The 26702-nt window shown below is 41.8% G+C and overlaps 2 protein-coding genes across 5 annotated transcripts; both read right to left on the reverse strand.

Moving 5' to 3' along the window:
- Nucleotides 1-243: 243 nt before the first annotated feature.
- Nucleotides 244-8877, reverse strand: LOC112557443 (caspase-2-like). Its single transcript, XM_025227305.1, has 9 exons — nt 8767-8877; nt 7709-7850; nt 6989-7373; nt 4159-4175; nt 3287-3454; nt 2401-2623; nt 1835-1984; nt 1306-1415; nt 244-1141 (listed from the first exon to the last, which is right to left on the reverse strand). Exons 2-9 carry the CDS (start codon nt 7838-7840, stop codon nt 1013-1015), a joined length of 1314 nt encoding a protein of 437 aa, XP_025083090.1. The 5' UTR covers nt 7841-7850; nt 8767-8877; the 3' UTR covers nt 244-1012.
- Nucleotides 8878-12215: 3338 nt separating this feature from the next.
- LOC112557598 (transmembrane protein 26-like) lies at nt 12216-19577 on the reverse strand. 4 transcript variants are annotated; one of them, XM_025227564.1, is made up of 7 exons: nt 19468-19577; nt 18416-18668; nt 18028-18193; nt 17289-17495; nt 16544-16687; nt 14518-14717; nt 12216-13612 (listed from the first exon to the last, which is right to left on the reverse strand). In XM_025227564.1, the coding sequence occupies exons 2-7, from the start codon at nt 18601-18603 to the stop codon at nt 12985-12987; spliced, it is 1533 nt and encodes a 510-aa protein (XP_025083349.1). In that variant the 5' UTR covers nt 18604-18668; nt 19468-19577; the 3' UTR covers nt 12216-12984. The 4 variants fall into 4 exon arrangements, with proteins under 4 accessions (XP_025083349.1, XP_025083350.1, XP_025083346.1 ...); XM_025227565.1 differs by having other exon boundaries at nt 17289-17498; nt 18371-18668; XM_025227561.1 differs by having other exon boundaries at nt 17289-17498; nt 19468-19576.
- Nucleotides 19578-26702: the final 7125 nt, after the last annotated feature.

Consider the following 26702-nt stretch of genomic DNA (forward strand, 5'->3'; position numbering starts at 1 on the left):
CTCATCTTCTGCATGCAGTTCTTTTTTCTCTGCATGTGGCATCTGTTTACAGGGCTGGCTGCTTTGCTGTGATAGCCTTAGTTGCTGACGGTGTAAAACGCTAATTACCCCCTCTCCTCCTCCATCATAACTTAAATTTACCAAATATAATGATGGTAGTACCATGAAAATTAAATTTTAGCAAAACCATTTTTTTTTAACAATGCATGGGTTTGCAGACTTTGGAAATAAAAACACCAAGACTGTTGTCAAACAGATGTATTTACATAAAAACAGATCAGATCTCAAAACAACAGTTTCTGAAAGGAAAAATGTCGGTTCAAAAGTGACTGTCTAGCCAACCCAAAATTAACAAAGTGTTGTTCTGTGAAGTGTTAGAAACTAAGAGGTCATGAACTAATTCAACAACTGGAAATGTATGCTGCTCAATTGTAGCATAGCTGTGGTTAGGATGACATTGCTCCAACCACCAGTCTTTATCTGCATCCCAAGAATCAGCTTTCCAATAATCTCACGTGGTTTATACATGTGTCAATAAAACATACTTTGAATGTATCCCAAAATTCTATAGCTCTGTTAAAATTATTTGGAGAAGAGGCTGGAAAGTGTCATGTTTTTCATATTTTCATATAGGGACATCAATTTCATTTCACTCCCTATGACCACGAGGCTAGGTAACCGATTACCAGTTTCTACCCTTATTTAGTCTTGTTTTTACACAATGTGCTTTATTCCAGTAACATACCATTCTAGTACAGATTAGTATCTGCCCACATAAAGTTTAGGCATTTATTGTCTGTTACAGATATCTTGACACACTGCAGTTTCTTGTCTTTTAATCTTTCAGTGGCATTGTACACATCCCATGGAATATAGCCACCATAAATGCTGAGCTCTGAACAATAAATCCTGTATTAAACTGCATGAATTTTACACACATATTTAGACTAGAAGACTATAGCTGCACACCTGCCTAGGAAACCTTTTGGACAAAGGAGTAAGTCAAAGCACATCACTGAGAGAGAAAAGGTGCAAAACCATCAGATGGCCTGAAGTACCATTTCCTGGTCAGAGTGTTTGTGCTGCTGGCAAGGGTCCGTACCTCACATTGTAGTTCACTTGTTGCCAAGACATTATTCACCTGATACATAAAATACTGCATTTATGAACAAAACCAAGCTGGTCTCAAAATACGGTAATTTTCATCATAATACTTCAACACAAAATTCTTGCCATGTTTTACGAATTATGACCCCACAGTCTCAAGTTTCCTTTGTAAATGCTTGTCTTTAAGAGAGCTTTTACCTTGATCATGATGTCAGTAAGGTGCTCGTTAGCTGCATGTAGCTTCATCTGCTGACAAAATACACCGATGAAAGGGCTACCATCTCTGATGTGGCGATAAGAGACATAACCTGCACACACATAAAAAATCAAGAGTTTGAGGTCTCACTTATACACAGCGATCAAAACTGTGAGATCTACACATACCTACCATGAACACATCTGATGACTTTAAAAAATCTCTAAAAAGCCTTCTGCATGGTTTGTCTTTCACACAGAAAAAAAGGATGGGTCAGCAAAAGAGTAGAGTTGCTTCCAACTGCACCACATAATTTGCTGTCCAAAGCATTTGCAAGATCAGCACCAATGCATGTCTAGTAAGTTTTCATAGCCAAGCTGTGAATGCTGAAGTAAAGTGGAAGAAGAAAATACAATTTATTGCACAAAATACAAGGAAAGCATAATCAGTAAACACGAATTACACAGGCACTTACATGAAGTGGTTGAAATAAAAACTTGATTTGATTTTAAGTGGATAATCTTTGCTCACCCGACACAGTTGAATGAATAAGACAGATGTCGGACAAGTCAGCTCTGCGTTGACTACTGTTGCTTGCATTGCTGTCTAGGCTGGGACCCAGTTCTCGTTTCAGTGAGCTACCGGAAATACTGGTTGGTTGTGACACACGGTCTTCCTGATCTAATTAGAAGCAAACATGTCAGATGCATTCCACTGCTAACAGTATTTTGGAAACACAAAATAACTTCAATAAATCATATGTTTATAGAGTGACTACAGTAACTACAAAATAACTGTCCTACAAATATATATATGACTGCTGTTTCTGGCTACAATATTCTTCAATATAAGACTGAGTATCCAGAGCAAACACCCTATATTGCTAAATTCTACAAAATAAAAAGATGGTATAGATAAAAGGATTATAGTAAACAACTTAACATAAAGACCACATGATGAGCATACTAATAAATGATACCGATCCCATTGCACTGAAGTTGCTATTCCAATGATTTCTAAACATGTTCTTCAAAAGTTTAATGTTTCTTGAATGTGATAAATTATTAAACAACCGTTCAAACATGTGTCCACACTACCTCCTCGACAAGCCTGGATAAGGATGAGTTTTGGTTTGTTTTCCATCAGTGGGCATTCAGTAATGCTGAAATAGCTGCGAATGTCATCATCTTTCAATGTGTTTCCATCACTTCCATATATAATACCATCCTTTCCTCCATGAGATAACACAGCTACCACCAAGCAACTCACGTTTTTAAGTTCCTCATGTTTTGAGAATGCTTTTAAGTACTCATGTATTTCCTGAAAATTCACAAGTATGAAATGATATTCAGAGAAATATTGCAAGGCTACTTTGATGTGGATCAGAATTTTACAAAACTTTATCACAAGGAACAGTGTGAGTGGTAGACAGATTGGTAGGAATGAATAACTGCTCTCGATCTTGTGGATGTGAGACAAAAGTACATGTGAAAGCATTTTCTATCATAATATTGAATGCATATTGGGATAACCAAAATATGACACAGCTTCATTGTAAACAAAGCTAAAAGAACAGAACAAACATAATAAAACATTTGTTTCTCTCAATTCTTGATGACCGATGAATGCTTGACTCTGTGGAATGTTGATTTTCTTACCATCTTTAAGTCTCAAAACAGCATCCCTGTCCTGACCATGAGTGTGCCTAACATGTATCTGTATTTTCTTCTATCAAAGAAGTGAGCGTGTCTGATATGTGAATTGTTGGTGCATGGTTGGTGATTCAGTTTACTTCTGTAAATCATTTCTGTAAAGTGCTTTGATCAAATCATTGGAAGAGTGCTATATAATTTTTATTATTATTAAAGATTCACCATTACCTAGTGCTGTTTATTTTTTTATACATCAGATTCAAGTAAACCAAGTTTTGCACTGCACGATGTTCATTTTTTGCTCTTTTTTAAAGTCTCTGTTATTACTTACATCTGCTGTGCAGTTTGTTTTGTAACAAGCCTTTATTCCAAGATAATTCAAGAGATCATGAAGCTGGTTCATATCTGTTACACTGCCTTCACGTCTGGACATATTTGCAAACTTCTCCACATTAATCACAAGAGCAAGTCCCCGAGGTTTCGTGTCCATTGGATACTCCTGCCAAAGAATCAGTTGCCAAAGGCGTGACTCAAGAGATAAAATTATTTAGTTTTGTTAAAATTACACCTGATATTTAAAGCTTTGCTGATGAACTATAAGATGGGAAGTGATCGTGCTACAGGCTGCATTGAAAAGTCAAACTAATGGGAAATTTTGTGTTTTAAATTTATTTTGTATTGGGCACATTTGTATTTCTTGCGCACATTTTTGATAGTCTCACTTACCTTCTTTCAGAGTTTAGTTCAGATGAATAGTATCAAAAGTTTATTTTTAACCCAACATAGATTTCAGTTCATTTTGGGGGTAATTTTTTACATCATTTCCACCCAAGTTTTCACTTGCTGGGAAGATCAAGGCAATGACCAAATGATGACACCTTTTTTCTCTCCCAAGTTTTTGTCGAAAACATTTTTATCCTTAATCAGGGTAAACTGCTAAGCCTGAAATCTTATAAAACTTTAAAACTATTATAATTAGTTGAATGTTATGATGATGATATGCCTGCACAAGCTAGTCCCAATTTTTAAAATTAAAAAAAAGAAACAGAAACTGCTACAACTATAATTTTGTTCTCCTTTTTAGCTGTACACAACATAACCAATTAAAATGAGCAGAGAAAACAAAACAATGCTGGAGCAAATTTATGGCAGAATGTACCTTCATAACCAAAAAATACAATGTTGCAAGTTGTGCATACTCACATCTTTACTTGAAAGATCTGTAACAAAGCAAGATATATAAACATTTCAACACAAGAAAACATGTATCAACACTATCCAACAGTTTTGTTTTATTTTTAACTGAAATATAGGTGTCAGTAAACTTTCTGAATATCTGACTAGTAGTAAAGACATAATATGCAGCCACCAAACATGTAGCTATCAGGACGAAAACAAACATGTTCTAGCATTGAACGTTTAGTAACATGAAGAAGCATTTGCTAACAAAGCCTGAATATTTATAACACAAGAAAGTCATAAAACTAGCAGTGCAAAAGTTTTTAAATATTTTATGATGAACACATTTGATTTTATTCGGAGACAATGTGGTAGTACTGTGTACATCTTTGATACAATGAAGTATGAGTATATGTTGATTCATCAAAAAGGCCAAGACATGGATGTACCCAGTCACCAACATAGGCTGCAACCCTAAACTTTGTCTTAACACAAGCAGCAACATAACCTTGTCTTAACAAGCCTAAAGTTGAACCTGCAGGAGGAGCACCACACAAACACCCCCCAGCTTTGCCTTGATTTGGACAAGCTGCAAGATCACACTGTTGTGGTAATCTTCAAGGCCATAGCTGGTAAAATTACTGCACTGAACATGGTGAACTGTAATGCAGACACTCTCACTGAAAAAAATCAAAGCTATGTTACTGTCAACAGCCCAGGAAGTGCTAGCACATCAAAGTAAGAAGAAACAACCCTGAGTCACATGTGACATCCTAGATTTCTGTGACCAAAGGTGGGCCTTAAAGAAAAAAAAAATCAAACCTGATGCAGCTTCCAAGTACCAAAAAAAGGGAATCGTGCCATTAGAAAAAGGTGAAGACACCTGGGGAGAACTGGATTAAGGGTCTGCGCCTGACCACAAAAGAGGAAACGGTACAGGGTGACAGCAGAAAAGCCTTCTAAAAAAACTACCTAAAACCCTCTTCAAGACAGTCACTAAACAGAGCAAATGTCACCTTCTCAAAGAAAGCATTGCTATACTCAACCAATGAACTGAACATTGAAAACACCTTTTTTGATTATTTTGAAGTGTATTAGCATCAGTCTTCAGGTGGAAGTTGCATACACTTCAAAATAATCAGACTAGAACTAGTGAATCTGCAGATCGACTAGTCTTATGGAAAAAGGTTGAAAGAGCAGTGCTCCTTCTGAAGGAAGGAAAGTCACCTGGTGTTGACAAGCTGTTGTTCCAGCTGAGCTGCTCAAGCAAGGTGGGGAAGAAACAACAAAGCCCTTCACTGCTCTGTACCAAACAGTCTGTGAATGCAGTTTGTACCAAATGTGAGAACCTATGGGTAGCCAGTTCAGAAAACAAAGGAGTGATATGGTACCGTCTACTAGCCCTAAGCACCAGACGTGCACCAAAGTTCTGTATTGTTTGAAGTTTATGAAAAAGTTCTACGGGGCAGCCTGCAAGTAAGAAGTTACAACAATCAAGACAAGATAGAACACACAAACAAGAGTGCTGGCAGTATGTGGTGAGACAAAGTGGCAGATGGGACTGATTTTACATAGCTCAAACAGCTGTAACATGTTTATCAAGGGTCATGTCTGCAGGAACAACGAATTTTTTAATTTTACACAGACAACATGAAGGTGATGATGGTGTCGCCCACCTTGGCATCCTTGGGTGGACTGATGAACGATGACCGATTTCTTCTCCTCAAGTAGAAGAGGAAGTCTGTTTTATTATAGTTAAGTTTAAGTTTGTTTCCTCCTAGCCAATCTCTGATACAGGCTTCTATGGTATTAACTGCAGCAGAGTAAGACTCAGATGGCAGGGTACAGCAGTACAGCTGCGTGTCATCAGCACATGATTGATGAGAAACATAATGAGACTGGATGCATGATGAAAGTTGTTTGTGTACAAAATAAACAAGACAGGTCTTACTTAGACTGTCGACAGTGCCAATAGAGCAGTGGTTCTCAAAGTATTTCAGACCGCGGACCACTTCACTGAAGTAAAAAATATGGTGGACCACCTAGGCCTAAAATCACTCTGTACCATGAGTTTCAAATTTCTATTGCCACATTTGGTTCATTACAATTCAAAACTAAATGCACTTTTGTGATAGTAATATAGCAATAAATTTCCTATTTTGCAAAGTAAACATAAAAATTAAAAATAAGGAAGTGCACAGTGTTACTAAGGGTAATGGATGACACGGTTAAATGACGCAATACTTGCGCTGGGATATAAGTTAAGTTGGTAAGCAAGCATTGGGCATCAATAAAATTAAAACTTATGTGAAATCAATACTGGACTAGTTAGCATATCTGGAGTTTTAAACATCCCTTTGCTGACCGTCAGCCATGGACCACCTGACTTGCGCATGCGGCCCACAAGTGGTCTGTGGACCACACTTTGAGAACCACGGCAATAGAGAACAACAAGACCTTACAGACTGACAGATAGTTCAAACATATGGAATGGAGACCTGCACTGACAAGAGCAAAGTAATGGTCATTGGCACTGGCAAAGCAAATCTATATGGAGTTTGGCTTTAAGTACTTGAGAGCCACTCTCTCCAAACATGGCAGTTCCACGACAGATATCCCCATCAAGATAACAATACCTACAGCAGCAATAGCTGGACTGGGTAGAGTCTGGTGCAGCCATAATATCGATTTTAATATGAAGTACAATCTGCACGTATCCCTCATTGTACTGATCCTGCATTACGGATGTGAAAAGTAATGTAAGTTTTATTACAACTTAATTTTGAACAGCCAGGACTTTCTAAGACTAAATTCAAACAAAAACAAAAAAGATAGAAAATGAAACTTGTGTTACCTTGTCTAAATGTGCTTTCCTGCACTGGTGCTTTGAACGATTCAGGTTCCTCCATGATAATATCAGGCAGGGCAGCACATGGTCCAGCAATGAGATAGTTTGTAACTTCAGGATTATTCCCTCTGTATTGTAAAGAATAAGATGGTTTCTGACTTGAACTACTCGTCTCAACATCTGAAGATGCTTGTATGGGGGAGGACATTGTTGCATGTATGCTTGGGTCCTGTGACAGTATGTTTTTACTATAAATAGATTGCACAAAGTCTGCACAGTGTTCTTGAGATGATTTTCGTAGTGCAACAATGAACTTTTCAAAACAGCCATGTGGTCGTCTAGCCAGTTCATCCAGCATTTTTCTAATCTGCTCTCTGTTAGTCTGACCAGCCTGAAACATAGGCACAGCTTCACAAATAAGGACCTGACAACCAAAGATATCTTTCTTCATTTTCATTATCAACATTTTTTGCTGACTGTTTTGTCTATTTAATGGTGATGTGTTGAGATTCAAGAACATTAAAATATGAACACAAAACTAAGATATGAAAGTGTAAAAAAATTATGACTGGAGAACATGCTCATATTGAGCACTGCTTTAGAGAAAGGTGAGAGCTAATAATATTCATCCTATTAAACCGATTCATTTTAAGAAATTTAGCTGACAAAAATCAACTGCTTATTTCTGCCTTTTCATTGGTAGAATTGACTGAATATTACTCATACCATGATCCTTTCTCTCATTGCATCAGAGAAGATATCTTGTTCAATCATGTAGTCCATCAAATCCTTCATGACGACATTGTCCAGTAAAAATACGCGACTCACGCGTAGCGTTTCACGCATTCTTTCATCCATTCTGAAGCCTCTGAAGACAAATTATTACCGTGGACTGTGTAGGCTTATATTATTAATATTCTAAACAAGTGGGTATGACACCCAGAACGAAAATTCTGCAAGGATGAGTCAGTAAATTTTTGCCATTACATTTAAAGTACAAACAAGATTTTATATAGTTTCCAGAAAATATTATTTTCAAACCTTTTGTAACCTATATAGGTACCTCCAAGAACCTTTCGAATAAAATATTACAAAAATAACTCTATACATAATAGACATCTAAATCATAATTTTCACAGAATTCCTAAGATTTAGCCACGGAGGAGTTCATATCTACATTCCATGATATATTGCCTGCACGTTTGAAACGATCGACTGCACTTCCGTGTTCACGTCTGATGAGATCAATTTCGAATGAGGTCCATTTAATGACCAGTTTTCAGCGATTTATTGTATTATTAGGTTTTATTTGTACAAAAACATTCATTATTTATTTTTATTTATTGTTGTTTACATATTCGAACCAAGCACTGAGGTTAATTCAAGAACGTAAATTTTCAGGCGATTCGTGTCTACTTTCACTTTCAGGGCCTGCAGACTGGAGCACACACAAACACACAAAAGACTTAAGTCACCGAGCTTGGTTTCCAAGCTTAATAGTTTATTTGGACACTGGCATTACAGGTGTGCTTGCTATCCCAGTTAATGACAACAGTGTGTTGAATGACACTAGCAAAGGATGTTGAGGAGATTCCAGGCGAACTTTTTTCAGGAAATGAAGATTGTTCGCAAGCAACACTTCTATTTCATTAATTAATCATTGTCTAGACAATAATTGTCCAATACTTATTCATTTGTATAATAACATCATTTAGTATTTCAAAGTTCGCATGTTTATACAAGTTTGTGTAGGCTGTATATTGTATAAAGTATATTTTACTGACCGACAGCAACAAGCCGACGACAACCACTGAGTGCTCTCCCTTGTCAGGAGGGGTCAGGGGCGGGGTCAATCCTTGGCCTTCATCAAATTCATCTGTACACAACAACACTGTATGCACGCCGTACATTCCCCCATCTGCTGCACACAACTGCTGTTAAACGGATTGATGAAGAAAACTTACTTATGTACAGAAATAAGTATATTAACCAAGCAGTTACAACATGAGACTGGTCTCCCACATTACTGTAGCTTTGACCTTTGAACCTGTGGACAATACTGTCTGGGGCTGTGGTTCTTGCCGTCACCTGCTGCATGACTACTTCACAGCAGCACTGCCAGAGCTAGCGGTCATATATATCTTGTGTACACAGCTAGTGGTCATATATATCTTGTGTACACAGCTAGCGGTCATATATATCTTGTGTACACAGCTAGTGGTCATATATATCTTGTGTACACAGCTATAAAGTGGTCATATATATCTTGTGTACACAGCTAGCGGTCATATATATCTTGTGTACACAGCTAGTGGTCATATATATCTTGTGTACACAGCTAGTGGTCATATATATCTTGTGTACACAGCTAGCTAGCTGTAACATATATATCGTGTGTGCGACTGATTACCTCCACCATGTTGTTGATAGCCGTCAGTGGTTCAGTCCGGAAATTCTTGAACAGAAGAATCTGGCTGGATACAATATTAAACCTGGCATTTACAGTGTGGGCATCTTGGCCTGCGAGTTTAGCACGAACGATTGAGCAGCATGGATAGCGTCAGTGTAGCGGAAAAGCTGTGCAAAAACAAAATTGTGTGGGTGTTAATGTCAAGATCTTTGCCAAAATTTGGCATCTGGGGCCATAGTCTCATCGCGTCGACATTTTCCTGATCGCTAAACTCCAACGGCCCGAGAGCTGGCCGGCCGCTAGGCGAGCGCCATGCGTGCGAGAAATGTCGCCCGTGTAACCGCACTTCAGCAATCGGGCCGTCGACACCCTGACCTTGAGGGAATACCTAGGGAACTCCACGTGTGCGCATGCGCGAACCAACGTTTACCGAGAATCGAGAACAATGGAAGAAAAACATGAAGCAGACAGCATACCGCCATATAAGAAGCCGAGAAAGGCAAACTGCCTGACAAACAAGGAAATCTGGATCTTGTTAGAAGACTGAAGTAGTGTTCGTTATCTTCTCTTTTTATATATCTTGACTGTGCTTTTGTTGTTGTTTGTTTGTTTCGGGTTTTTTTTTTTTTTGTTGGTCAGGTAAGGTTGGAAAAGGTGTGCTTAATGAGTTCGTTGACAAATGAAATAACTAATAGAAAGAAGAGCGCAAGATGGCAGCGAATTGCAAAATTGCCGCCTTTTGTGGCGTAGAACATCGCAGTCTTGTAAGTTGGTTCAAGACTTGATAAAAAAAAAGCGACCGCTCGGGACTTACTGACAATACGGAAGAGAATCTTCTTCTCCCCGCTCCCATCAAGTAAAAACATTCAGTCACACAACAACATTCAAATCACCACAGCTTTCTTTCCTTTGTTCTTGAACAAAACAACCTATCAACACCAATTGCTTTAAAAAAAAAAACCGGCCGCCATCCCCTGCATTGTGCGGCACGCCACAGACTGTCCACACTGACAGCCCCATTAATTGCGGTCTTTCACACCTCCCCCTTCCACCTAATTTTCCCAGGCCCTTTCCAGACTAACAAAGCATTTAAAATAAAAAAAATAGTACAGCACGTTGGTCAGCACACACATTTTGAAAGGTACCTGTCGTATAGAAACGAAGGGCAAGACATACTTGCAATGTCGGTGTGACACTGCGCCCTCGATTCGAAAATGTTAAAGTCTCCTGAATGTCGTCGACGATCTCCAGGATGTCAACTCTTCGAAATTTTAAACGTTTGTATATCGTTATGTCATCCCATGAATCGATGGGATTACTTCCATCCCGAAATATCCTGTTTCTGTGAAGATTTCGGTCCGTGTCATACAGCATAAACACCACGGCGGCCATGTTTAACGAGCCCTTCGCGAGTTACAGTCGCCAGCGGCCGTCTCTACACTTACAGGCCGAATCACCCGCCAACTCAGTCCAAAGACGCGACATGTCTCGGCCTCTAAACCACTTAGAGGGTGGTCGGACCTTTGATGGCCTCTAAGTGGCTTAGCGGCCCGATGAGACTACGGCCCCTGGTGATGAAGCTTTTAACAACTGAGTGGTAGGCTCTCCTACGACGGTGGGTGTGCGCTAGGGATTTTTAGAACAGATTCTTACTGGTGTTCTACCATGTTGTACCATGCAGGATACACTCCAGGACCATCAAAACTCCGTGTCTATCGAAGGGAGGCTGCTCACTAACCTCCGCTTTGCAGACGACATCGAGCTGATGACAGGCAGCAACAGCGACTTACACAGCCTCGCTGACAAACTCGCCAGTGTGAGACCTCACGGGATGGACGTCAGCATAGACAGCAGCATAGACAACAGCAAGGTCATGGTCAATACGGGATGGACGTCAGCACGGACAACAGCAAGGTCATGGTCAATACGGGATGGACGTCAGCACGGACAACAGCAAGGTCATGGTCAATACGGGATGGACGTCAGCAGGGACGAGGAAGCTCATAGTTAACACACTGGCTGTAGTAAAGCACACATCTGAACGAACGTCGTACAGGTGGAGCAGGTGCATTGTTTCTATATCTGTACGACCATATAAACAGACGGTATCTGCGTGGCGGACGTTCGTCTCAGAATCACTAACATCTAGTGCTATCCAATCGTTCGTGCTACTCACGCAGCCACTCTCATCGGCATTCATTTCACAGGTTTCCCCCCAACCACCTAACCTCCCGCCCAACACAGTAGTTCCTACATTTTGTGGACGATTTCACGCTTCCGTTGCTGCTGCTTGTAAGGATTCTCGGAGAAAGAACACCATAGCTGCACAGGTCTTCCAATAATGCGTCGAAAGTAGAAATGGGTGACGAAAATTAGCAAGCATCGTTGTTCGGCTTGACACTTAACCCATTATAAACGACCGCGCAATCAAAGGCTTCGCGAATTTAAGCGGGAGTGAGTTTAGGGTGAGCATCGTGGCAGCACCGCGCCACCGCTGAAAGCTGACGGAAACTGAAACCCTTCCTGTCCTAGGCCCCCACTCTACCCCTCCACTAGTTTTTCTTGTCTTTTAAATGCTGTTATGAGGCAAACGAGTCGTTCTTGTTCTACGAATCCCGCTAAGTTAATGAGTTCCATCAATCTTCTAATTATAGCTGGAATACTTTGTTTCCTTTAATTGAATCAGGCGAAAACAACTCGACAAACTGGCGCCAGAACATAATCTGTTATTGTAATCTGCAAGCACCCAAAGCCCGCTTGTCCTGAAATTTAATCCTTTTAATTTACACTTCACTCTTATATTTTAACTTAAAATATTCGTTCTTTTTCTTACATTCAATTTTCCTTTATTTTTCAAATAATGAAATGAACTGAAAATCGTTTCAAAGATAGACTCCCAGCTACAACTGCAAACACAATCCAAGCAAAAATAAAAATCTGAACATTGCCTCTTTACCATACAGATCGCATTCGTTCATTTGCTCTTCGCATAATAGCGTCCACGATACAATACAGTAGCCTACAACATAATAGCTTAACCTACCTAGAGGATACTAATTCTTCTTGACTAAGGTCACTGGACAATCTTTATCTACCATGACTACACCAATTCGGCAATGTGGGCAAATGTCGAAGCTACAGTGAAGGTTAATATGGGCTCTACCTGTGGCGAGGAGGTCATGATGTGTGCTTTGTGATATGGTGTACAGGTCTTGCCCTCAATTCATCTGGGAACGACCTGTCTTTTCCAAGCATCGACACTGACTTCTGTTTGGTATCAATTTGAACAGCACCTAGGGACGTCCGACAGCTACATGTTAGAATGTACAAATAGGGATCTCTAAAAACTTGGTATCTATTGTAGTAGCAACTAGTGATCCGTGACAGATACTTGGTATATACTGTAACAGCAGCTGGTAAAATCTAAGTACTTTATATTGATTGTAACACGGCAATCAGTGATGTCTGACCAGTGCTTGGTATCTATAGTAACAGTAACTAGCACGTCTGACCATGGCTTGGTATCTACAGTAACACAACAACTAGCAGCGTCTGACCTATGTCATAACAACGGAAACGGTTCAGAGACCCGTTATCCGTCTTTGGCGATGGTGTTGTCGGTGTCCCGTTCCGGACCAAAGGCTGACATAAAAGATATTTTCGACTCCAGAGGCGAGGAGGTTCGATGAGCCTGACCTCGGCTGTCGAAGCATATGATCTCGGAACTGTCGCTCCACGTCACCCGGGGTGGCGAGCGCTTCCTCCGGCCGTCCTCATCTATTTTACTCTTACGGCGGTCATCGATCTTCCCCGTTGAGCTAGCACTCTCTTTCCTTTCACCTGAGTACAACTGCGGAGAGTCCTTTCTCGGTAACATGATACCCTTTCTTCGATGCCTCTCCGCCTGTCCTGGGGCTGACACCTGGGCTCCCTGAAGCTGCATCTCAACGTCCGTCAGCGAGGAAGTCTTGTGTCTCAAGAACGTGTCGCTGAGCTGGTTGGACGTACTTGGAGCAACGGTAGTCAACAACATGCCAAGCTCTAAGTCCTCTTGCCTTCTGGGGGCATCATCACCATCTTCATCATCATCCTTCTCCTCATCATCATCAGAAGAAGAAGAATATGACGTCGACAGACTGATATTGCGATTTTTAAAACTGTTAAATAGTGTGTAAGAGTCGTCGAAAGTCAACTGACGATTGCGAATCTCGTTGATGTCCCTGTAAAAGTAACATATGATCGTCTATATAAACCGGAGTGTAGAGGGGTGTGTGTGTGTGTGAGATCCTAACTAAATCTTGTACATTCGTGTTAAAGGTCATAGCTTGGTCAGTCGTAGTTCCGCAGCTTCAGATGCATGTCGTAATGTCTGTGTGTCAATGTCTATGAGAAATATCAAAGGCCGTCACGACAAAATGTAACTTTGCAAGCAGCTGATAATTTGTGGGATGACCTTCCACGAAAGGGACAAGTAAACTGTGGGGAGGGAGATAACCGAAGCTAGGGTACTCTTGCTATAATGTAAGGTCGTACACACACACACACTCACACACACCCCTAGTCCATCATATAGTTGGCCGTCAGTATTCGTGGGTTAAACTAACCACAGATCGAAAGTATTCCACAAAACATTCAGAAAGCCAACAGGTTCAGAAGAGCTCACGACAACTGTTAAAATTTAATAGAATTAGGATAGAATTACGGTTAGAGCTTACGTTTGGGGCATAAATTTACTCTACAAAGGACTGTGACGCCATGACTCTTTTAACAAATCGAAAAGGAAATGGTAAGGGGTCAGGCTGGGTCGAGGGTGAGGATGAAGGTTGTTCTCCTTTCATCGATTATGCCATGGCGTCTGTAACAACCTGTCTCAATTCGTCGTCAGCCCCACTGAAGTGAAGGTGTTCCCCTCAAAAGTTTCAAAAGGAGAAACTTGAATATTCCGCGAGCTAAGCACGACGTTGACTCCATGTAAATGAAGTTGTCAGTGAAACACTTGCAGAGTTTGAGACTTCTTTGCCTCTTATATACGATATTAAGCCTTGAATTTTGTTTGCTTGATTTTTAGAGTGAAAAATAAAGGTGGATGAGAAAGCGCGGGGGTGAGGGGGAAAAAGAGAGAGACCTGTTGAGGACCATCAAGCGGTAGATGCCCAGGATGATGACCATGCTGTTCTTAAAGGCGAAGAATACGTTGGTGTCGGCGTATTCGACAGTTCGGCCGATGAGCATCATTCGAACGACGAAGAAGGGCACGTCCTGCATCAGGATTAAGACCAGGTTGCTGTATACTACTGGGTGCAGGCAGATCCAGCGCTCGCTAGCCTGAAGAAGAAGTTAAGAATTCAAGAAGAAGAAGAAGTCAAGTGGCTCAAAGTTCATCATCGACTAGAGGTTACATAGATCAGAAAAAAAAAATCAAGTAGTCACCTCACCTCTTTTGGTTGCCATAGAGTAATGTGTTAAGGACCGCACTTGTCACGGTGCCATTTCTTTCTTTCTTTGTTCTTTCGTTCCTTTTGTTCGTTCATTTATCCTTGACTGGCCAGTACTGAGTACTGACTCTGAGTACCAGATATGCTGTCCGCCGGTGCTGTTCTTCGTGGGGAAGGTTGACAACTCAAGGGCTGACAAGGTTCGTCAACGAGGCCTGCCTTCAGCAGCAGTAAGCGAGTCCTGCACGGGGATTCCAGTCAACTTTGTTGTTAGCTAGCCAGTTTTTCTCTGTCTCCTCGGCATCTACAATCTTCGAACCTGTCATGAAGGACTGCCAGGAGATTTGGGTAGCCCACAAGGGTGGTGACCGTTCTCCGTACTTAATCGTTGGTTGCATGTTCCATGCACGAGATTGACACTCGCTGGCACTTGGTTTCCAAACCTGGCTTCTTTTATTAACAGCAGCAAGCAGATTTGACGTTTCACATCCATAGTGCAGCATGGGAAATAAAAACGGCATACAGTTTGTACATGGTAGCAAACCTGATGATCTTGATGTGCCAAATGGTGACCACTGCTTTTGTCCGTGATGCAGTCGCGATGCTGATTTGTACTGCGCAACTTCCGTCGTTGAAAGGGGTAGCTCCCAAGTACTTGAAGCTGTTCACCTCTTCCACGTGTGCTACGATTATATATACATCTCTAATATCTCTACTTTGCTTTCCCTGTCGGTGTTAACCTCGATTTTACTCTTGACAGGACTGGTCTCTTTTCCTGTAATGCTGACTGATGTTTTGCAGTTTGTTGCAAACGTCTTTCGAGACGTTCAGGTTGCATAAGAGCTTCTCGATGAGGGACGGGGATGTGTTGAGAGATACCCACTGTTGTCTGAAACAAGTCTCCCACTACTGCTCTCATTAAGCTCTTTTTTCGATGACTTCAGCAAGGCCTTTTTCCGTGTTGAATTATAGCATCACATGCCACATTCACTCTACCAAACTCTGTCAAAGGTCTTTTAAAGTCGACGAAGGGACGAGCTACCTAAGTTCTAGGTGCTTTTATATCAAGCTGTGACAGTTAATGATCGGTTCATTCAGCTCTACTCCTACCTGGTCTGACGTCAGCCTGTTCTTCTGCAATCGGTTCCTCAACCGTGGTCTTGAGGGAATTTTGGATTACTCTGAGTATTACTTTGCTTCGGTGGATAAATAGGCTAATGGTTCTGTAGTTTAGACACAGTTCAGTGTTTCCTTTCTTTGGAAGAGGTATGACTAGTGATTGTGTACATTCTTAAAGTCTTTGTTACAGAGTAGTGAAGCTGGGATTTTGTTACCGTCAGGTGACTTTTTCCCTTCACAATGTATACAACTATCTCGACCTCTTCCCGTTGACCTGGTAGGTCTGCAAGCTCGTCGACTGTTGTCTAAATACGTCGAAAAACATTACAATCTGTCTTTATCTGGAAGCCGTACAGGAGTTGGCAATGTTCAGATCATCGATTTACTAAAGCAGTTCTTACTGTAGGGCCGATTGCTGTCTTTGATGGCTGAAGCATTTTGTTGATCTGTCTTGTTGAGAATCCAATAATACACTGTAGCTACAATATTACACTGACGTTGTATGCTATAGTCAACATAAAAGCCTAGGCCCTAGAGCACCCAACAAAGATAGCTTACTACCTAGCTAGCACACTTGGCAATTGAGACTAAACCGACCTTCTGTCGCTCGGCAAACTTCCTCAGGAGGCTGAGACCATCGTCGTCATCGTAGTTGCCGCCGGTGGAGACCAGCGTGAACTGCATGAGGGAGTAGCTCCACACACCCAGCATAAATAGCGCCATCTTGCGGTCGCAGCGCACCTGGTGAAAGCAGTAGTTCACATGACACCTGTTGTGACGTTAAGCTGCTTACACCTCAACACAGAGACACGCCCCCCAACTCTCTCTCCCTCCTTCATCAGACGCACAGATATAAAAGAAGTACCGAGCATTTAAAAGCGTATTTGAGCCCGTAACGTATCTTAGAATTGTTATCAAAAGATGGCATAAGACGACGCATTCTAGATTCAGGCTTAGAGTATGCGAACAGCAACCAGAAAAGATGATTTCTGAATGATGACCAACACAAGAACTGCCCTTTATATAAATGTGATTATGAAGAAGAATACCACTTTCTCTTAAAATGCCCAGCATATGCGTATGAAAGAAAGCAATGTAATTTATTGTCAGTTTATCCTACCGTCGGAGGCCACCTTGGTTAATATCTTATAAATATGACACAGCAATATCAGCTAGAGAGAGAAGTTGTGCTCGTAAATGATTTATTTATCTTGAACATACATTTCTGCAAAACTCTTGCGTGTTTTTCCCCAGCATCAGTCGCTAGCACATCCAGCATGCCAAGGCAGACAAGGAGACAGACAGGCAGATAGATAAGGAAACAGACAAGCAGGCAGCTTACGTCATCGTCGTCGAGAGCGTCGTAGAAGTCGGCGATGTCGGCGGCGATGCCCACCTGGATGAGTAGCAGCTGTGACAGCTCATCGCTGGACATTCGGCCCTTGGGCAGCATCCAGCGACCCACGATCAGCAGTCCCAGCATGAACTGTTGCGTCACGATCAGACTCTGGAAAGACGTGGCCTCCTGCTCCGCCTTAACCGGAAACCACTGCTGCAAAGATGAACGTAGTATTTAGGCAAGTCTGGGATTTCTACAGGGAGTGGCTACAGATGTCGCGAACACAGCCATCATTCGTTAAGGTTTATTTTCCACTCGTCCATAATCGTACGCTGAATTCATTTCAATAACACAGAGGGAGAAAAGAGGAAAAGGAAGGATAGACATGTACAGGTACAGGGAGATAAGATACAAGAAAGATGGAATGAAAAAAAAAGGGTAGAAGGAGGTGAAAATACGATAGATTGAACAGAAAGAAGAGAGGGGGTAATTGGAGATGATGCAGAAGAGAGGAAATAAAAAAGGAGGAAAAGAAGCAAAAAATAGTTTTGGGAGAGAAAAGAGAGAGGGTAGAATGGTGGATGGGGGAACTGGCGATTCTTTAAAGCCAGGCAAGAACGTGTTCTGCAACTATTTGATATATATATCATAAGGAAGGGTTCTTTAAATACCTATAGAGATAACGCTAAACTGTGTTATGTAATACCTTATTGAAATACCACCAGAAAATGCTTTAAATTACCTCGTAGAGAAAAAACTTGTTGTTTTGCAAGCCATATGGGAAAGTACAGGTGGAGTTTTCTTTGTACGCCCTCTCGTAAGCCAGGAAGTGCTCTTCTATGTAAAGAGATCGGATCCAAATGGGGGGCAATACGCTCATAAGGTAGAAAAACACGGCAGGGCAAATCCTTGTCAAAACAGAATTCCATATTTTCAGGGCTGGAGAAACAAACTATCTCACAACACAACAAACTATCTCATAGGGATGGAGAATTAGCTTGTCAAGTTGTGTAAGCGTCAAGAATATAATGAACACAAACATAGATACTAAGGAAACTTTTCAAAAAAGCATGGAAGCATGTTACCTAGACGGCACCAGCAACCCCAGGTCAGCTTGGCTGATGGCTTACCACGCAAGGTCGAAGTCACTCTTGAAGCAGGAGAAGATACCTTCCAGCAAGATGCCGCTGAGTGTTAAGAACAGATAAGGGAACCAGGAGACCGGCACGGCGTGTTTTGTTTCCAGTAACACGGCCAGTGCATGACCAGTAAACAACATTCTTGCCGATACGGAGCGGATTATGACCAAAAAGTTCATATTTTCCAGAATATTACGGTGTTGTGAAGTCCAGTATGCTCCTTTTCAAGCTTGACCAAAGGATCCTGAAATGAGTGAGAGTTTAAATATTATTCCATCACTCCAGTTTTTCGAATTCCTTTATCTGGTTCGACTCAAATTTCCGCAAGCTTCAACACTGAAAGCGTGGATTTCAGGGACAGTCTTCTAACGAGCTTAGGACTGGTGTGTGATTTGTGGTTAAGGGATATCTGTTGCAAGAGCTGCTATTGTTTCACGAAGCAGTGAGAATGGGCATTTAATAAAGAGAAGCAAATATTTGTTGCAATACCTAGCTATATTTATCTGTAGAACAGACGGGATGCCCCTAAAACCGTGCGCTTATGGCAAGGACGTGTATTGTGGGATATTAGTTCGTGCTTATAGTATGCAGCCACCTCACAAGAGCTACTGTTTTGTGCAAGGATTTGGAAAAAGAGTTTAGTGGAAAACGTTTCTAAACTCTTGTGGATGTAATGGTAATGTAATCAGCGATTTCTAAAATAGTGTTACAAGTGTTGTGTCATTCGTATTTGAAGTTACCCATGTTAGTCATTACCAAGAGCAACAGATAAAATCTTTTCGCTAATTGTCACCAAAGGTTTTTAATTCTAGTAGTTATTATGTTGGACTATCGGAGACACGTTACAGAGGCATATTTTTCTGTGAACTCTCGGTGCTTTTTAAGTGCACAAACTATTTATCAGCCTGCGAGATATTCATTATTGTTTTAGGTGCACGAGGTAACATACAGCTTCTCGTTGGACGGGAAGCAACACATTGATGAAAAGGAGTCAATAAACACTACATCGTTGAAAAACAGAAATGTTTCAAACAACTGTGTACTTAAAAGTTTGCTTGCGGCTTGTCGTGGACGTAGGAATTTAAACCTCCATTTGCAGTGGCTTTGCTCCTGGCAACCATTTTGACAAGAGAGGTAACCGAAGGCAGGGAGATCACTCTGATTGCAGCCTAATGGCGTCCCTCAACGCCTTTGTATGAGCCAGAATTTTACCGTCTTTTTGCCTCGAACCAGTTCTAAACTTCAATACTTCATCACCAAATTTGGAAAGAAAAATGCACGGGAGTGAAACGTTTTCATGCGAAAGTGAAATCGATAAGTGCATAAACACAGATTTTTTTCTTTTATGTCAAAAGTTAATGTCTAACTCTGTTTCACTGTGTGGATGCTCTGTGATGAGGATAAGGGGGTTGAAAGTCTCCATAGAAACATTAAACATGTGATCCCATTTCTGTCTGCAACATTTTATAAATTAGATCTGCAGCTTGTGTGTGACCTTATCGGGGAATAGCAACTTCAGATCTCGTTAACTGCGCCAGATGGCAGTAAAGACGCGTTGGAATTCTGATCCCAGTCACATGATTTAATAATCTTTAGGTTGAAAGATGCAGCCTGACACGAAGCCCTATGTTAAATTACATTGTCTGGGGAGATCATATTGTCTTTGGCTGCTAGCATGATTTTACCGAAGTTAAGAGAGAGAGAATGAACCCTGTTGAGGCCAGCAATCTTAATGCGGGACTGGGTAGAAAACGACTTCTTGTTTTCTTTTTGTTTCGAAAATTTCTCATTAGATTTCGCCGTTTGCAGTGATTCATATAAGGCTAATAATATTATAACTATACATTTTTAAAAAATCCGTTCGAATTGCGTGCACATCTGCATGATTACATTTCCACTAGCATTCTTGTAAAAAAAAATTTTTTTTTAAATGTTGTTTTATACTTCATAGGGTTTTACGAGTATTTACGAAATGTATTGCTTAAAAAAAGAGTATCTTACTTGAATCAGAGGCAATAAAGTATAGTTTGACATTGCTGCGCGTCTAGAGTGATGCCGTACAGCTTTGGAAGCAAAAATTTAACTTCATGGGTCTCCTTGTACACCTTTTTTTCAGCTGCCACGTCCCTGATGAATATCTGAAGTGGATAATTCATGGCAGGTCTTCTAAAGAAGTTAAGAGCCCTTAGTGATTAAGGCAAGAGCCGTGACAATTGTTTCATATCGTATTGCTATGACGGCGACGGCTGCTGAGGGACAACCTACCATCCGACATTTCACACACAAACACACACGCCAAACATCCAGACAATTAACAAAGAGGTATAGACAAAAATAAATTTTGAATACATAAAATAAACATACACATGTCCATCAGAGACATCCAATTCTTATTTTATTTGTAATTTCACATGTACAACAGAAAATTTAAACAGATTTAAATTTAAATAGCTCTGCAGTTTTATTAAACATGGTCGATATTTGTATGTGAAACTAAAAATAGCGTTTTGCTTATGTTTTGGTTCCCACAGTGCACATGATCAAATTCACTCCCTTATTCTTTCTCAATTGGCTGTCATCGACCAAAACGTCTCGGATTTCATGCAATGCTAAGAAAGGGACACTATAGAGTAGCATCAGGTAGAAGTTCTCTCGACACTGTCAAATACGATTCATGATATTAACTGTTTTTATTTGCATCAATGTAAAATTATAAAGCAGCAGTTGTTTAAGCTGTAATCGCAGGAGACAAAATCTTTTCTATGTTTTTATCCCCTTTGTCTCTGTCACTGTCACTGTCGCTGTCTCAGTCTGTCTTTGTCACTGTCTCTCTAGCGCTTGCTTTGTCCTTCTTTCACAATCAAGCGTGATTAGATATTTATGGCTGTCGGTGGCTGGCCTCCCTAGGTGATTAGAATGATGTATGGTAAGAAGATTTAGCTCCACGCTAGGAGCCCTGAGAAGATTACAGAAGAGAGCAGTCAGAAATCGGAGGAGTTCGTTCCGAAATCAATGTGTAGTCAGTGACGATGATGTACAGGAGTAAGAGAGGGATGCTGTATTGGGCGCGAGCTTCTTCCCTTGATGACCAATGTCCCCACACAGTAGGGGCTCGATGGGGCACCCTTACAGAGCAAGTCTGGCTTTGTCTAGAATAATTTTACGATAATGGCTCTAAAGAAAACTGGCTTGACAATGGGAGTCTAACGTTGAATCTCGTCTCAAGGAATAAAGAATTTTAGTCAAAGAGTTATCATGAAGGGAAAAAAATAATCCTGTCTTGGACTGCCTTGCTATAACAAAACGGCAATGACTAGAACCATTATGAACCATATTAATCTTTATAAAGATGTTGGGTGGTCGGTTGGTTGTCATTTGGTGCATGGGTGTCAATGATTGAGTGACCTGTATTTCTGACTAGAATTGCTGTTTTTTTAGGGAGATCATTATGAGAGACTTTCCTGAAGATTCTGGCCCTTTGAGCTGTGAATCTCTGAACTGCATGTGTGATTGCACCTAGTGAAGGGGAAAGGATGCGAGGAGGAGTGTGCAGTCATGCACACGTGTGTGAGACCTCGTGCGCGGGCGAATGTGAACAAAACGCAAAATTTGCTACATGGTCGTGACATTAGAGGATCGGACTAGCAGGCTAGCTTCCCTCCGACGTCCAGGCTGTGAGGAGGTGAGCAGTGGGAGATGCTCTGTGCTCGCGAGCATATCTGGCATCGCAGAACAGTTTAACTGAATGTTGCTGTTTATTCCTGTGAGAAAAATTAGGGTGAGTCGAACGTAGATGTGAATCTTTTGTAACAGGGCTAGATCAGCACTACTCAGCTACTTGTCAAAAGCATATTTAATAATCTAGAGGTGAGAAGGCCATGCTGCACTACTGTTTGCATTGGGCTCAAAGATGTGATGATCTTTGCTGTTAAGATGGTGCTTCTGAGCAAAAGCCATGTGGAATGGCGCGGCCACTAAAAAGCTGTGTTTGATCTTTAATCTCCAAACTGCAGGCGGAGATTGTTTTGTGGGTTGGAGTCCTTTTGAATAAATGTCTGGAAACCACTGGCCCAGTCTCCAATCTTGTGTACGACGGAAATTCACGGCACAGCATAGGGCTGTGGAGCTTGGGACGGCCTGCCGCTACCCACAATCCTCTAGTTACACAGTTCTAAAACGTCTGGCACCACGTTGATGGAGGCCGCCTCCGCCCACGTGACCAGCTGCAGGGGGTTGCGGTTGTTGGCGGCTCAGGAACAGCGGAAGGGGAAGACGAGGAGTTCGGACACTGGCCGCATGTTGATGGTGGGCAGACACGAGGTGCCCAGTGGACACGCGCACCTGCAACATCAACGGCACGAAATACACTCAGCTGTCAACAGCTAACAAACAACATCAACCACCCGATAGCCAAACTCCATATTTTACATGTTAACAGCAGTCGGGAGACAAACACCAAACTCAACATTACACCTGTCAACAGAGTACAAACAAAACAGACTACTTGCTGGGCAAACTGCACTCGTCAACATTTCCGCTGTAAATGACGAGCACAAACAAAACACCAATTATGAGACTAGCGGTAAACATCAATATTTCACCCCGTGAGTATGGCTGGACTGAAAGATAGTAGTTAGTAGTACTAACACGGGGACATGTCACCCTCGCCCTTACAGTTGCTGCTGTGACGGACGTGTGGACGGTCACAGATACTGGGAGTACACGTACACGTACCACTAGCAGGGTATCGCGAGTAACTAAGTACACCCGGAGGTGGCCGGGTACTGTGCACTCACTCGCTGACGATGAAGTCGCACTGGTCAGTACTGATGCGCTGCTGGCTCCACGCACACACGGCCCAGCGGCACGGCTCGCTCGCACCACACAGCGGCTTGCTGGACACGTGCCTGCTCTGCAACACGCACACACAGATCACGTCACGAACAGGGGTCACACACACGTGCACGTACATGCACGCACACACAGATCACGGCACGAACATGGGTCACACACACGTGCACGTACATACACGCACGCACGCGCAGAGAAAGAGAGAGACTGCGATCATACCCTGTACACCAGTCTGTTGCACGCCTGGACCTGTAGCTATAACTATCCCTACAGACAACCCCATCCCCCTCCGCTAAAGGAACATCGTCTGGAGCACTCTCCCGACCGTTACCCCGCCCACATAAACAGGTAATTGGCTTTGTAGGACAATCTAGAAATGTCGGATACTTTTTACGACAAGGTAAGTTCTGGGCTTATTTGAGGCGCCGCATCTATCGATGAACATAAAGACAACAGAAAGGCATCGCGGCTTCCCTGGCCTTTGAAATGAGAGTGATGGAGTGTAGACACGATGCCAGAGATAAGACCTGGAGGCGACTTGACAGAGGAAAGTGCACGTGAAGGCGGGATGCAACCTATGTAAGGCATGTAAACAAGCAGTTGTAGCATGTGGGTAGGTGGGTGTCACCAGTGTCTGTTGTCAGACTGCAAATGTTGACTTCATTACTCAGACAGAGGAGCAGCCTCCAACAGGTACAGGCTAAAGCTGCATTGAAACAATCATGCCTTCATTACAAGCTTAAATTTGCTCAGCGACTTCGGAAAACTATGTCAGCAAAGATTTTCTATGAAAGCAGTAACTAGTTAATGTGTTGAAGCTTTAAATTTAAAAAACAATTCCAATCGAGTTGACCGATTTCATTCCGGTGCTGTTAGACAAATGATGGCCACTTTTTTCTGGTAACGGAAAATAGAACCTGGCTGGTGGAAATTGAGACTGTTTTTAGTTCGTCTAGAACATCTATTGATGATCTATTCATTCTGTGTGAGAGAGAGAGCCCTAAAGCTCCAGTCAGTCTGCTTACAGACTGTGTGAAAACACATACACACTCTGTGCATCAACAGATTGAGGGGAAACAACTGTCGCACGGCATTGAAATGGTTGTCGTCAGCGAGATTTAGATGAAGAAAGGAAGGATGAGCACACCTTGACCAAGGTGACACTCCTCAGTCCTGTACTTTTCACTGAACTAAACACAGGGTCGCCGAGAGCCAGCACGGGCCCAGGGCAGACGACCTCTCCGACCGTTCATGCGCGAGAAATCCTGGGTCCAGCGGCCTTCCCACTCCAAACTCGTCCTGCGGGATTATGATGCAGATGACTGCTTCCCACCCATGGTCCGTTACCCCGACAGCCAGCCTACCCTAGGCCTGGAAACGCTATACTGCAGACTTGGAACTCAGCATCTGCCTGGATACCGCTTGGGTGTGTTTTCCTCAGACCTTTCTTCAAAAGAAAAAGGGAAAGAAGAAGGAACAAATCCTTCAAAGCCGCGGCCCCGGGTACAGCCTCCCCCCTCCTCTCGTCAAGCCTGACTAAACAAACTGTCAGTTGGTGCAAGTAGTAATGACCACACTAGCATCATGTGGTAATGGGAGTGGTGGTAGTAGCAGATGAAAAAGAAGAGACAAAGGTTGGCGAGCTGTCCTCAACACGTCGCTCACCCAACGCTTCTCGAGAAGCCGTCGCACGTAAAAACGTTTGCACTCGCGAGGGCGTCTTGGGAAAAAAGGGTTAACGGATTAGATGGCGATCTCTTTATTTCTTATCCTTAAGACTTTCTTCGAGAAAGTTGATCTTTGGTTTCTGCTTGTTTATTAGAATAAAACAAGTTTTTTTCTGATTCCTACTGAGACTAGCGTAACTGAATTCCCTATTGAAATACGAGTACGTCACCTTCTATTAACTGTGTTTTCCAAGCAAAAAATATCCAAGACTCGTGTTAAATTCTTGCTTCATAGTCAAACCAAACTCCCAGTTTAAACTTCCTGGATGCATACAGGTAAATCTAGAAACAGTCAATCTTGTGATAATGCATTTAAAGTTCATTATTATTAATGTATTATTTAGGGAATGTTAGGAAACTTTGAACAGTGCGCAATAGCTTTTGCTTGTTAGGAATTCATATTTTTAAGTTTAGTGTCATAGCACAACAGTGGCTTTTCAGAAAGAGAGAAAAGCAAATCCCTGACAAGATATCTTCCGAGCCCTCTCATTGGTGGAATTACCCAGGTACTAACATGACGTCAGGATTTGAAGTGTTACTGTGGCGATCCAGGTTTGAAGGTTTCTGTCAGCAGGTGAAGGCTCTGTGTTCAGATTGTGAGATAAGCATCTTGTACTGACAGCAAGTACGCCATCGCAGGAAGGACAACAGTCACAGAGTGGTGCAGTGAAGAGAAGCTGAAGAAGAAGAAAATGACGACGACGACAATGACGATGATGATAATGATGATGTTTAGCAAAGCGTCTACACAGTCTTGTTTGTTACACAGACTGAATTCTTACTCAGCCATTACAAGGTAATCAGGTTTAAGGCATTACACACAGATTGTATTCATTCTCCAGCAGTCACGTGGTCTATGTGGTGCCGTATCGACACCAGCAGCGAGCACTTCACTTCAAGCTGCTGAGTGCCACATGCCGTCTGCTGTCTGCAACTGCTTCATGGAGAAGTTGGTTGCGCAACTGCCACTGCTCCGCGTGCACTGCTTTCCGGACACATTTCTGGACTTTTTTCTGAATTATCTGAGGCATCAGTATTTTTTTATTTTTTTATCTCACCGTATTTATGTGCTCTAACTGCAGCAGTTTATCAGTTGCAGCATGGCATAGCCGCCCTCGACATTTGTAAATATTTTCCTCGGAGTTCTTGCTCTCTCTCTCTCTTTTCTGCTTGTCGCCAGGACGTCTCCCCTATTTTTATTTTAAATAAGGGTTTGTTTCCACGTTTTTAAAAACTTCAAATATTATTTCGAAGCGAGACATATTACATCTTAAAAACATATTTCTTTTCCTTTCCGATTGATTCTCAACTACAGACACAGCATTTTACAAACAAAAACTAAAAACATGTAAGACAAGAATGGAGAGAAACATCACTGTGAAATGTGATTTGTGGAACGTCAGCCTGAAATATGACATGTGAAATAGGACACATTAAATGTGACAAGTGAAATGTGAACATGTGAAGTTGCCGTGTTGTACCCAGAGTTTTGTTTTCGGGGTCTATCAAACAAGCGAAAAAACCACAAGAAACTTAACGATATATACCTCTCATTTCTTCGCCTTTCATTTTTTGTTTGTTTGTTTGTTTGTTTGTTTGTTTGTTTGTTTGTTTGTTTGTTTGTTCCCAATGAAGAGAATATTTTCCGCGTACACCCAACGCCGCAAGGGGTGAAGACCGTTGTTGACCTCTGAGTTCGT

The sequence above is a fragment of the Pomacea canaliculata genome, linkage group LG2 (genome assembly GCF_003073045.1).
Source record: "Pomacea canaliculata isolate SZHN2017 linkage group LG2, ASM307304v1, whole genome shotgun sequence".
Classification (NCBI taxonomy): Eukaryota; Metazoa; Mollusca; class Gastropoda; order Architaenioglossa; family Ampullariidae; genus Pomacea; species Pomacea canaliculata.